This window comes from Myxine glutinosa, chromosome 2 (genome assembly GCF_964187855.1).
Source record: "Myxine glutinosa chromosome 2, kmMyxGlut1.1, whole genome shotgun sequence".
Lineage (NCBI taxonomy): Eukaryota > Metazoa > Chordata > Myxini > Myxiniformes > Myxinidae > Myxine > Myxine glutinosa.
This window is the reverse complement of record NC_136262.1, coordinates 118,829,335-118,842,878: the sequence shown is the minus strand read 5'-3', so window position 1 is coordinate 118,842,878 and position 13,544 is coordinate 118,829,335. Positions and strand designations below refer to the sequence as shown.

Sequence of the window (13,544 nt, the reverse complement as noted above, 5' to 3'; positions counted from 1 at the left end):
TCTGTCCCCCAAATACTCCTACAGGTCGCACAAGATCTGCCAGCAACCCTCTTCTGGTTAACTTGCCAAAATCAAGACTCTCTGCTCACCTTCACTCCTTCATTCCTCTTTTTCCTGCCTCTGGAACAAACTCTCTCACTCTCTTCAATCCCACTCCTCCCTCCAGGTCTTTAAAACAGCTGTTTACCACCATCTCTTATCTTCCCTCATCCAAAACCTTGATCTTTTCTACCCCCGTTAATACACCGCAGATCCACCTTTTTCAAATTCCGTTTTCCTTTCTGAAAGTCCTTGTCGTGTCCATCGTGTTTATCCCGTGTACACCACCCCAGCCCTCTGCCTCCCACAGATATACCGATGTCCCTGTTCTCCACTGTTGTGCTTTCCTCTCTCCCCCTCTTGTCTACTATTCCTTTTATTATATGTTTCATGTGTGTTTCTGTTTATGCTTTTACGTGTTTCATGTGTCAGCTCTTACACGAGCCTTGAGTTCGTATACTAAAAAAAAAAAAAAAAAAAAATCTAACATCCTTCCACCTTCGGTGGCAGGTAACAAGTTTTTGATGCAAGTAACTGGATCGGAATAAATCTCATGAAATGTCAGGTCGTCTGATTTGATCAATCCAAAGCAAGAAGGACAAACTTGAGAGGCTCTCGTCAGTGAACAGGAAGAAAGTTTTTGACATTTCTGTCGATCGGTATTTATCTTTACTGTTCGGGTCCTTCGAAAAAACAGCGGCCAACTAACTCAACTGACGTTTAATGGAGAAAAGCTTATAAACCCGTTTAATTTTATTTAAGGGTTTGTCCTGAAAAGTACTTCCTCCCATATTTTTCAATGTCACCCCCAAACTCCTCGCTACCATCTTGCTAAAATTGAGGAGAAAAAGAAAATCAAACATCTTCACTAAAATCCGATCTCGAAGGTAATGCACACTCACCAGACTCGTATGCGGACTGTTGGAGCGCCTCGGCGAGTTCACGATCCTCCACGTCCGTGACAGGAGGGGCCTGTGTGGGACCTGGCGATGGGGAATATCCGCCCGAAAGAGACCGGGGATCTGACCCCCCGACGAGGGCTAGTCGAGCACACTCCGGCAGTTCTGACTCTGTCAAAAAGCGTGTCTCTGTTCCTGTAGTGCCGATGACGAGCAGGTTACGCCGGAGGTCTATGACACACTGCATACAACAGACAGGCATGTTTGATGTAGTCAAATCCAAACCACCACGCAGACCATTCATTGCGGAAAATAAACCAAGAGAAGGTGCACGGTATGAGTAACACACCCAATCAGACACCTTAACCCGAATAGGTCAGGAAGTTCCCCGTGTTTGACACATGTTCGTGTCACATGTTTTGCTGGAAACATGTACCTGGTGACGTTTTAGCATGTCAAGGCCTAGCAGCATATCCATGGGCTGTTCCTCAAGGATTGAAAATGATGAAGGGAGGAAGTCACGCTCTATCTGGATTTGTCCTGCAAGGCCCGCCATTGCGAGTTAATTACAAAGCTCACCACTCCACAAACTACTTGGGGATTGGTGGAGGTGAAGTTTCAGGGGGTTGAAGGTCATACCAAGGTGCACTCTGCCAATGATTCTCTGAGTACCAACGCCCTTTGCAATTCCGGCCCAGCGTCGATCTACCAGCCGCATGATGTTGCACCTCTCGGCAGCAGCCTGACTCATGATGGTCATCTGGGCTCCTGGATCAGCAACGTGCACATACGGACATTTTTCACCTCTTTGAACCTTATGCGTTGCACTCCTGCAAACTTGAGGCAGAAGCACACTTGCTTAAAGACACCAAGTACACTTTTATTGTACACACAATTACATTCAATCACATCAGAATAACAAGAATGTTTCTTAAACTTCCAGCAGGAGGCAAGGGGGATGGAACAAACTTAGAAGAAATGGTGGAGGAGGGACGATGGATGGGATGGGATGGCACCTCTCACCACAGGTGGGATGGAAGTAGAGAGGGGGGAGGAAAGTGGGTGGCGGAGGGATTGGGCCGAGAGGTGTAGGGGAGGACAACGGATGAAGAGATGTTGGGGGAAAAGGGAGGCCTACAGCTTTGGTGCTTGTAGCACTTCCTCATGGAACAAGGAGGTACATACCCGAATCGACAAAGGCTTGCACTGGATGCCCATTAACAGTGCAGTTGATGTACAACATGACAACCTGGCCAAAGCTCTCTGGGGCTTCTTCCATCGCCATTGTCATGTTCTCTTCCACATTCTGTTGCCTACAGGCACGAGGTGGAGGTACCATATTGTAACCAATGAAAAACCACCATTAACACCACACATTTTCGAGAATGCCACATGCAAACACAAAGAATCATCCAAGTTTGTAGTGCTCATCAGAAACAGAGGTAGTTTGTTTCCATCCAGAACATGGAATGGGAACATAAGGTTAGGAGTAAGGATGGAATATGATGTGAGATGGTCTTGAGCATATTCTGAAGCAATGTCGGTACGATTGGAATTGGACTTTACAGGCAGGACAAATGGTGGACAAAGAAGGAGTAGAGATTGAAAAATCCATTCTTGAACGTCCACATTGTGTGGGGTTACTGGACGAACATGCGCATCCTTATGAAGCTGAGGAGCGATGAAGACATGAAGGTGAAGGAGGTGTGAAATTAGATGGGACGTGCTAGAAGATCGAAAGGCTACTAACTTGTCTGCCAACTGCAGCAGGCCCTGCAGGTCGACATATTGGTGGTTAACACTGATGGTTACAACTATAGTCCGCCAAGCGACGAGAAGCAAGAGTAGGACGTCGGAGGGATGTGCTACAATTGCAATTGTACTTCCTACAACTAGGCATGTCTACCTGGCGCTTCGCTGAAAGGTTTAATCAAAATACAGAATGTTATACTTCACAAATATATTGCATGTCTATCTCCAATTCTCAATGAGGATGCGAAATGAAGTAAAACACGTGAAAAATTGATCTTTTATAACACGTTGTTGTTGCTGCTGTTGTGGTGGTTGTTTTTGTTGCTTGTGCACACCTTCCGAGTCCTTCTAAAGGGTTCCTGCTCTCACAGAATAATAAATGTAACCCCCTTCTTTTTTAATACCAGAAATAAATCTTTTAAAACAGGCATCTTTAAAATTAATCTATCAATTTTTGTTCCCAATCGATTATATAGATTGGGAACAAAAATTGCTAGATTAATTTTAAAGATGCCTGTTTTATTAGCTTTAAAGTTTATTAGCTTTTATTAGCTTTAAATAATTATTAGCTTTCCAATCAAGTAATGTGTATTGATTAGCTTTCCAACAGTACCATTTTTTTATTATTCTACGACAGAAGGAACCATTGAGAATGAAACGTGACACATGGATGGACAGACACTTCTCCTTTTAATAGTAGTTTCCTTGTGGGCATAAAGTTTGATAATGAGGAAGAAGAAGAAGAAGAAGAAGAAGAAAAAGACATAAAATGTCATCGCCCCTGTGGTTTTAGTAATTTTGCTGTACGGTGTTAAAGGCCGCCAGTCGGCCATCTTTGGTCAGATTACAAAACAAAACCTTTGCATATGTATACTCTTATGTGGTGTCTTTGTACCAAGTTTGAACAAAATCGGTCCATGCATGTCAATAAATGGTTGGGGACAGGTTTGAGTAACACAATGGCCACCAGTCGGCCATCTTGGATCTGATCTCAAAAAAGAAATGACCTGCATATGTAAGCCATCATTCCTTATCTGTGTGCCAAGTTTGAACAAGTTCGGTAAATGCATGTCCGAGAAATGGTTGAGGACTTGGTCAGTATCAGGTTCTTTACAACTAAAATAGCCGCCAGTCTACCAGTCGGCCAATTTTGATCAGATCACAAAATAAAGTGAGGTGCATGTATATGCAGTCATGTGCTGTGCTTTTGCCAAGTTTAAACAAAATTGGACCATGCATGTTCAATAAATGGTTGGGGTCACGATTAAGTAACAAAATGGCCGCCAGTCGGGCCATTTTGGATCTGGTCTAGAAAAAAATGAAGTGCATATGTAACCCATCATTCATTATCTGTGTGCCAAGTTTGAACATCCGCAAATGCATGTCCGAAAAGCGGTTGAGGATGTGTTCAACATCGGGATTTTACAACTAACATGGCCGCCAGTCGGCCATCTTTGATCACATCACAAAACAAAATGAGGTGCATATGTACACCATTGTGTATCGTCTTTGTACCAAGTATGACCAAAATCGGTCCATACATCTCCGAGATATGGTTGCGGACGCATGCATGGACGGACAAATGAGACCCAATCCATTAGACCACGTTTCGGACTAAGTCCAACGGGGGCTAATAAGGCATGGCAGATCATTTTCTATTTCTGATTGGATTTGGAGTTCAATTTGGAAAATGTCCACCCAGGAGAAAATGTAGCTTGTGGTGATAACCAGGAGGTTCAAGCTTTGGCCTTCTTCCAGAGGTTTATGGTGGAAGCTATTCAATTTTTATAGCTTCAAGGTCTAGGCTCGTGGAAGAGCTAAGATACAGAACAGATCAGGCCACAACAGAGCAAAAGGAACAGCAGGAGAAAGGGGAAACGCCAACACCAGGAGAGAGGGAGAAAGTCGGATAATCAGGGGATGTAGGTAACGATGAGTGGTTGTGGGGAAAGCAAAGGACGAACAAGATGGATAGATAAGCATGGGGGTGGTTTAACGGGTGTAGAAAAGATCATGGCTTTGGATGGGGGATGACACAAGATGATAGTGAACAGTTGTCTTGAAGACCTTGAGGGAAGAATGAGATTGAAGAGGATGTGAAAGGTGGTTCTGCAGGGGGAGAAAAAGAGGAATAAATGAGTGGAGGTGAGCGGTGGTTCTGGATTTAGGCAGTTTCACCAGGAGGGGGTTGCTGGTGGATCAAGTGCGTCCTGAAGATACTTGGGGGGGACAGAGCATAGAGAGGGCAGAGGGTGCAAGACCATAAATGAGGCGGAAGAAGACAGAGAGACCACCGACCTCTCGGAGATAGTGAATTGATAGGTCCATAGAATCCGCCTCAGTGAGAGATTCAAATAATCTTGAAAGCCTTGGTTTCTATGGCGTCAAGCTGAGCAAGATGTGAAGCAGGTGCACCGGCCCAGAGGGGAGAGCAGTACTCCATCAAGCTGCAGATGAAGACCTTGTAGGTGGATAGGAGCTCAGGTGTGCCAAGGCAAGACTCGGCACGACAAAGGATGCCCAGTCGGCAGCTGGTTTTGGAGGCCAACTTTGAAATGTGACTTTCCCAAGAAACATCATGGCTGAGAGTGAGACCCAACAGTTTGAGTGACAACCTCTTCGAGAGGGTTGTTGAGAAAAGTACATGGGAGGATTTGCGGAATGGTCCTTTTGGAGAGAGAGTGATTGTGTGGGATTTCTCAGAATTGAATTTTTTTTTTCCTTTTGTTTGATCAGTTTGTGATTTTGTCAAGGTACGACGAGAGGGAAGAGGCTGCGGCCTGTCTACCAGAAGGATGAGGGATGACACGGTAGAGAGTGGAGTCATCAGCAAAGAGATAAAAATGATTTTCCAGAGTCGGTGAGATATTTAATGAAGATTAGGAATAGGATGGCACCCAGAACACTGCATTGGGGTACTCAAGCCTTGATAGTGAGAGTAGAAGAAAGGATTGGTTGAGCCGTTAAGAGGCACATGTTGGCTACGGGAGTGGAGGAAGTTGGTAATCCAAGCATGAAGTTGGCCTTGGATTCCATAGGCAGACAGTTTGGAGAGCAAGGCATGATGCCAGACTATCGAAAGGTCGAGATTTTCAAGAGAGCTATGCTAATTGGTTGGGGTATAAAGGTAACATTACCTGTGTGTAGTCGCCTCTGTATTTTTCCCTTCATTCCTTATGACACACACACCACAGCAATGCAATCAGCGCCTAAAATAAACCACATAATCACCGACCGGATCCGGACATTCTACCACCAACGCCACCCAGCCGAGTCATCTCAAGGGGCATCAAGAAAGGCCATGAGGCCCCGCCCCGAGAGGAACGATTGGTCAGAATGGCCATAGAGCGATGCGACGGCACTCGGTGATTGGAGCGCGGGTGACATCAGAGAACATTCTAGCGCCAGGGACAAAAAGGACACGTCCTGCCATTTTCGCTCTCTCTTGCGCTGGGTTTCATTACGAGCGGACGCACTTTTGGCTCCGACATTCATTACGAGCACAGGATAAGGTATTCATTACGAGCACTTGCGCTTATTATTTACATTCTCTCTTGGTCTGGCCTTCCCGGCGAGCGGTCACAGTTGTCTGCTCTCTCTTTTCCTGGTCGCATTTGCCCTCTCCCTGTTGCGGGCTGCGGGAAAGGCGGACGCAACTCTCTCTCTCTCTCTTGGTGTTGGCTCGTGGCAGTTGCGCTTGGAGCCGTGTGCGCCTGAGAGGAACATCGGGGCTTGGTGCAGCCGAGCAGGAAGGTCGAGGAGGGAGCGTGGGCCTGTTCGCTTCACGTCGGCGGCTGGCGGGGTTCGAGGGCCGCTTGAGGAGCTGAGTACCAGCTAACATTACACACATTTTTACTTTCATTTATTTCTCCCTGTGTCTGTATTTGAGTCCACATGGAGGGTCCCTCAGTTAGGAATTTAGTGTTACCTTTTTATTATTGTATTGCATTATGTTCATTAAACCTTTATTTGGTGACTTTCAATTTCTGTGTCTTGTACGTTTATTTTGATAATGAGGTGTCATTAGTGTTGGGCTAGTCTAGTCCAGTTCACCAGTCCCTGGTGTTGGGCTAGCGGCTAGGGTGCCGGCTTAGGATCCTAGGATCCTGGGTTTGAATCCCGGTCAATCGCTGAATTAACGCCAGGGGGGTTGACTCAGCCTGTCATCCTTCCGAGGTCGGCAAATTGAGTACCAGTTCACTGGTAATTCCCTGTTTGTCGTTAAAGGCGGCAAAAAGGGTTGGCGTCAGGAAGGGCATCCGGCCGTAAAACATTGCTTCAAAAAGGGGACCGAAAAACAACAACAACCACAGTGCCGAAAAAGGCCAACCCCCGCTTGCGGGGAAAAATGGCCTCTAAAAGGTGGTACGTTTATTTGTTTGTGGTTCGGAAAACCATCCGGAAAACCATCCTGTCCGGCCGTACAGGTAAGAACCTCGCTGCCCTCCATTACCCCACGCACGTGCTGAAGAGATAACACCGCCATAGTTTGGGTATACACCTCAGAGTTAAAGCTCGGTTGGCCATCCGTCACCGAGGGGTGTTAATCCTGGGGACACGACAATATCATGGTGGAAGCCATGGCAGTTTGTGCGAATAAAACAAAAAGTACATCAATGAAGTACAACCCTCCCCCATCATAATTTTGAAGATCTGCAAACAGATCTAGGTGAGAAGCATCAGGGGAAGTGAACGGAGTCATGGCAGTCTTGGAATTGTGCGTACCGGATGTCCTCTGCAATGCGAGCCTGTGCATCGATATCAAATGGGTCAGCGTTGAAGAGGCGGATGCGTTCGGCCTGCCTCTTCGCTCGTTCTGCTCCCTGCTCTCTCAACACTGTGCTGAACCTCTCTATTGACAGAATGAAGAAATGACACAAATTTACACAATTTCCACAAATAAAGGCATCTTCCACCCTCCCCCTTCGTTAATGAGCAAGCGGAGTACCCTGAGTGAGGCTGGATGTTGCGTACTAATGAGCAGCCACCAACAGCAAAGCATTCGGAATCTCACCCAAATCCCCGCTAAGAAGGGCATCAGCCAGTGGTGGATTCCTTTCCCGGAGTAGTGCAAGGTCATGAGGGGATGCCAGCAACGTCTCGCGCAGTGCAACTGGGTCTTCGACCAACTCTCTACTTGGCGAGTGTGCTGAAGATCTCCGAGATGCGATGGTGGGAGATTGGGTCTGGTTAGAGATCGGTTCAGCAGGGGCATGAGAACGACTCGCCGACTGGTTCCTTTGTGCCAGCCGACTGCCTCGGGATGTGCTGGGCACATTGATGGAGCCAAAGTCAATATTTGGGAGCTCTTTGGTGGGGGCAAGGAAGAAGATTAAAAACAACAACACAAAAACAACGATAAGCAATGAGAAGAACATTAGGAACACAAATTTGAAATCTAAAATACAAGTTTATAGTGATATGATGAAAGGAAGGACACAATGGCAAACCAGGTCATCATATATGGAAGTGGATGCTGCTGAACCATTGCACACTACCCAGGGAGGCCTGGGGACAATGCTGGGTTATGCCATGCAAGGATGAAGGGGGATGCTACTGGAACATGCTACATATGAAGGAAGGTGGCACTGCTGGGTCATGCCAAGCAATGTTGGGTAGAAGGTGGGGAGGCACCGCATGACCACGGTACCCAGGGAAGGGGCCACTGAGGCCTGCCCCACACCGGGTGGAAATGGGCGTCAGAAACCATGCTGGGTGGAAGGCAGCGCCATGTCATACTGCAGAAGGAAGGGAAAAGTAAGAAAGATACTGATAGTAAGAATGTACCAGCAGTGGATTGTGTCAAGGCATGCCTGGTACCGAGCCCAGCTGGCGTTCTGCTCTGCTTTAGCACCACCATGTCACCATCTCGTAGGCCAAATTGCAGCAGGGTGGAGTTCCCACCTTGAATCACCCGCTCTCCGTGGAACAGCTGTCAAAGTTCAAATCACAAACACAAAGCATGCGAGACTCGTACAAAACGAGGAAAACGGTTGGTAAGTCATAGAGAAACCCCTGACTGCAAAAACCAAGAACGAAAATAATTCACATTTACCAAACGCACAACAATACAAGTTATAATTTAGTTAATATCATTAACTTCATTAACTTTTAAAATATCATCCACCCATAACTTTGCCCTCAACATCGACGGTATCCCAGTATCCACCTCCCCTCACATCCGGAATCCTGGCGTCATCTTTGACCAAACCCTCTCCTTCGACAAATACACTAAACAGATCACAAAGTCAGCCTTCTTTCACCTGAAAAACATTGCCCGTCTCCGCTCATCCCTCTCCTCCACGGCTGCAGAAACCCTCATCCACGCCTTCATCACCTCCCGTCTGGACTACTGCAATAGCCTCCTCTATGGTTCACCCTCAAAAATCACCAATAAACTCCAATACATTCAGAACTCCGCTGCCCGTCTACTCACCCATTCCCGGACCCGTGACCACATCACCCCCGTCCTTTACAAGCTTCACTGGCTCCCCATCCCCCAGAGAATCCAGTACAAAATCCTCCTCTTGACATACAAAGCCCTCCATAACCTGGCCCCATCCTACCTGGCTGACCTCCTCTCCAGACACACTCCCACCCACAACCTCCGCTCTGCTGGTACCAACCTCCTGACCCCCTCCATCCGGACCAAATTCAGTTCCTGGGGGGACAGGGCCTTCTCCATCGCTGCTCCCACCCTCTGGAACTCACTACCTCACACCATCAGAGACTCCTCCTCACTCACCACATTCAAAACATCACTAAAGACCCACCTGTTCAACACTGCATTCAACATTCAACCCACAGCATTTAACCCCTGACTATCTCCTCTCCTTCTCCCTCCTTTTGCTTTAAATATTTCCCTATTGATTCTTGTCTTTTTGCAATTGTTGTTTTCATGTATTGTTATGCATTATGTTTTCCACTCTGTCAAAGCGCCTTTGGGCTTCTTGAAAAGCGCTACACAAAATAAATGAATTATTATTATTATTATTAATCCCTTTGATTTTTAACACATTTTGTGAGGCAGATCGATACCAAGCGTAACACGTTTCAGATTTGTTTTTCACTTATTCTCAATATTTTTACAACACGACACGTAAAAGAATGAACTTATCCGAGACAATAATGGTAAATGTCGGATGCATGAAGAGTCGACACTTCAGAGCCTGACTTTCCTTGTTCACTACTGTTCCTGAATCTACATACATATCTTCCTCTTCCTCATCCTGTTCCACTCATCACTACCAATCTTCCTCGTCTTCCTTCTGTTCCACTCACTGCACTAACTTCCTCAACCCTCCCATATTTCCCTTCGCCGATGATATCTGAAGAGTTACCACTCTTACATATACATACATTATTCTTCTTCTTCTTCTTCTCAGAATGAATTACATTGCTGTTTTCCTTTAATACGTACAGATGTTACGTTAACTAGTTAGTTCGATTTTCCTTTCTCCGAACACTGTTCAAACTTTCTCACATATCACTCTCAAACTTTCATACTTCAATCCTGAGAAATCTTTATTGTTCAAACGCATAATACTTTGTATTCGTCTATCAATTCATGTACTTTTCTTTAATTGCACTCAAAGAGTAAAAAAAAACACCGTTTAGAGGCCATTTTTCCCCGCAAAGTGGGGGTTGGCCTTTTTCGGGGACCGTGGTTGTTGTTGTTTTTTGGTTCCCTTTTTGAAGCAATGTTTTACGGCCGGATGCCCTTCCTGCCGCCAACCCTGTTTGTCGCCTTTTTACGACACACAGGGAATTACCAGTGAACTGGTACTCAATTAGCCGACCTCGGAAGGATGACAGGCTGAGTCAACCCCCCTAGCGTTAATTCAGCGATCGGCCGGGATTCGAACCCAGGATCCTTGGATCCTAAGCCGGCACCCTAGCCGCTAGCCCAACTGAAAGAGTAGATGGTGTGAAATACTTCTGTCATGTACCATGTGATGTGTAAATGGTTGAAACATGGACGGTGGCACGGAACTGAGTTGATGACCGTTCTGTTTTATCTTCACACATTTTATTGGTGCTTACCTCAATACGCTCGTCTTATCTTGTCTCGACACCAGTTACATACCCTCGATATGCAGGAGACAAAATAATGAACGTCTGCACTTTTACGTCTTTCTGAAACAATTGTCACGTTTGTTAGCAATGCGGGAATAATAAACAAGGGGTCACACGTGGGACGTTAAAAAACGTTACAAACACGATACTCACATAAGTGCAAGACGTGACAAAAAAGAAAGAAGGTAATCCTGGTAACGTATTGGAAAATTTATATATAAATTATGTTAAAGCGATTTAAAGGAATGACATGACACATCAGTAGCATATTTCTCGTTACGAACTAGCAACCTATTTCACCAAGACTGTGGCCTTGCAGTTCAGATGGTGAATGTCCCCATGCAGTAGCTGAAAAGGAGAAGCTACTGACCAGGTTAGGCCTTCTTGGGCTTTCGTCAGGGCAGTGCATCCGATTCTCACCCATTGAAAGTGACGGTTCATGGTTACAGGGCCTATAGAAAGTCTACCAGCCCTTTCAAAATTAACACCTTTTGTTGCCTTATAACCTGGATTTAAATTGCATTAAATCAGGCTTTTTACGCTTTTCCACCTTTATTTGCCCATCATAACCCACAACTTCAAAATTTAATAAAATTTATCAAAAATACAAAACTACAATATATTGGTTGGATAAATATCCACCCCTTCCTCCCTCCCCCTCGTTGATACTTGGTGGAAGCACCTTTGACAGCAATTACAGCTGTGAATCTGTGGGGATAGGTCTCTACCTTGATTGGGCAATATTTGCCCATTCTTCTGTACAAAACTGTTCAAACTCAGTTAAGTTACGTGGGGAACGTTGATGAACAGCAATCTTGAAGTCTTGCCACAGATTTTCGATTGGACTTAGGTCGAGGCTCTGATTGGTCCACTCAAGGACATTTATCTTTTCGTACCATAGCAACTCCAGTGCAGCTTTAGTTGTGTGCTTCAGGTCGTAGTTATGCTGAAAGGTGACCTTCCGTCCCAATTTCAGCTTTCTTGCAGAGGGCAGCAGTTTTTCCTCTAGGATTATTTTGTATTTTGCTCCATCCATTTTCCCTTCTATCCTGACACGTACCCCAGCCCCTGCTGATGAGGAACATCCTCATAACATGATGCTGCCACCACAGTGTGGATGGTGTTCTTTGGGTGATGTGCTGTGTTGGGTTTGCGCCAAATGTAACATTTTGCATTTAGGCCAAAAAGTTTCGTCAGACCACAAACCTTTCTGCCACATGGCTTCAGAATCTCCGGAGTGCATTTTGCGTACCTCAAACGGGACTCAAGGTGAGCTTTTTTGAGTAATGGCTTCCTTTTTGCCACCCTACCGTACATGCCAGACTTGTGGAATGCTTGGGATATTGTTGTCACATGCACACAGTGACCGGTCTTTGCCATAAAGGCCTGTAGCTCTATCAAAGTTGCCATTGGTCTCTTGGTGACCTCTCTGATAAGTCTCTTCCTTGCTTGGTCATCCAGTTTGGAGGGACGGCCTGATCTAGGCAGGGTCTTGGTGGTACCATACGCCTTCCACTTATTGATGATTGTCTTGACTGTGCTCCAAGGGATATTCAAGGCCTTTGAAATATTTTTTATACCCATCACCTGATTTGTCCCTTTCCACAACCTTATCCCGGAGGTCTTTTGAAAGCTCCTTGGTGCTCATGGTTGAGTCTTTTCTGTGAAATGCACTACCCAGCAGAGGAAACCTAAAGGAACAGCAGATTTTATGCTGAAATAATCAGAATCACTACAATTTAGCACAGGTGTGGGCCAATAAACTTGGTGTGTGATTTTGCCAGTGATTGGTTACACCTGAGCTAATTTACAATTGCTATTATAAGGGGGGTGGACACTTATCCAACCAAGATATTATCGTTTTGTATTTTTAAATAATTTTCTGAAACTTGTCGAATTTGTTTTTCACTTGGAAGTTGTGGGTTACCATGTGTAAATAAAGGTGGGGAAAGTCTGATTTAAAGCAATTTAATTACAGGTTATAAGGCAACAAAAGGGGGGGGGGGGGGGTGTAGGCTATATATAGGCACTGTATATGCTTGTCAATGACACACCACTGATAGTGCGTGGTGAGGTACAAAATGGCTTCCACATTTCCAAACTATGGCGTTGGATATTTTGAGACCTGTTGGTCTCCGTTCCGTCTCCTAAAAGCCGCGCACGTGTGGAGATAACGACCAACGAGGCACATGTGCACGTGCGCACACGCGTACACATACACTTTTGGGAATGGATGAGGCTAATTATGATCATTGCGATTATGATGAGAGCGAGAGTGTGAGTTGGGCAAAACAGATATCCTTGCTATAATTCATGGTGTGTGTGCGTGCGTGTGCGTGTGCGTGTGTGTGTGTGTGTGTGTGTGTTTGTTTGACACGCTACTCCTACAGTTCTGGCCCGATTACATCCATACTTGCTACATAGGATCAGCACGACCCTGATTAGTGTATAGATGTGTTTTTATCTTTGCCAGTGGTCTTCGGAGTCACAAATTCTAAATGTAAATGTGTATCGTGTAGCACCACCTCCATCTGGAAGAAGGTATTACATGTCCCCCCTGTCCTTACATTTTCCAGGGCAATACAGTGAGGTGTTTTGAATTATAAGCAGTAGGCATGTTTTTGCTTCATGCACATAACCTGGGGTTTTTTTGGGGAGATATTCAGGGAGCAGTCAGCTGCCTATACACTGGCTAAATAAAGGTATGTGCCAGAAGAGCGTGCATGTTTAGAGCAAAATCGCCCGTTGAGTGGGTACTCTGCTAGTATACAGTAGTTT

At 45.6% G+C, this 13,544-nt stretch overlaps 1 protein-coding gene across 6 annotated transcripts in view; it reads right to left on the bottom strand.

Moving 5' to 3' along the window:
- DDI2 (DDI proteasomal shuttling factor 2) overlaps window positions 1-13,544 on the bottom strand; it is a 40,658-nt gene that overhangs the window by 7,058 nt on the left and 20,056 nt on the right. For all 6 annotated transcript variants that reach the window (XM_068107295.2, XM_068107293.2, XM_068107291.2 and 3 more), the window contains exons 2-8: window positions 8,478-8,622; window positions 7,705-7,998; window positions 7,416-7,542; window positions 2,124-2,251; window positions 1,578-1,706; window positions 1,375-1,478; window positions 942-1,179 (exon numbers count right to left, since the gene is read on the bottom strand). In XM_068107295.2, coding sequence (XP_067963396.1) covers window positions 942-1,179; window positions 1,375-1,478; window positions 1,578-1,706; window positions 2,124-2,251; window positions 7,416-7,542; window positions 7,705-7,998; window positions 8,478-8,622 — 1,165 coding nt within the window. The remainder of the gene's footprint in view (window positions 1-941; window positions 1,180-1,374; window positions 1,479-1,577; window positions 1,707-2,123; window positions 2,252-7,415; window positions 7,543-7,704; window positions 7,999-8,477; window positions 8,623-13,544) is intronic.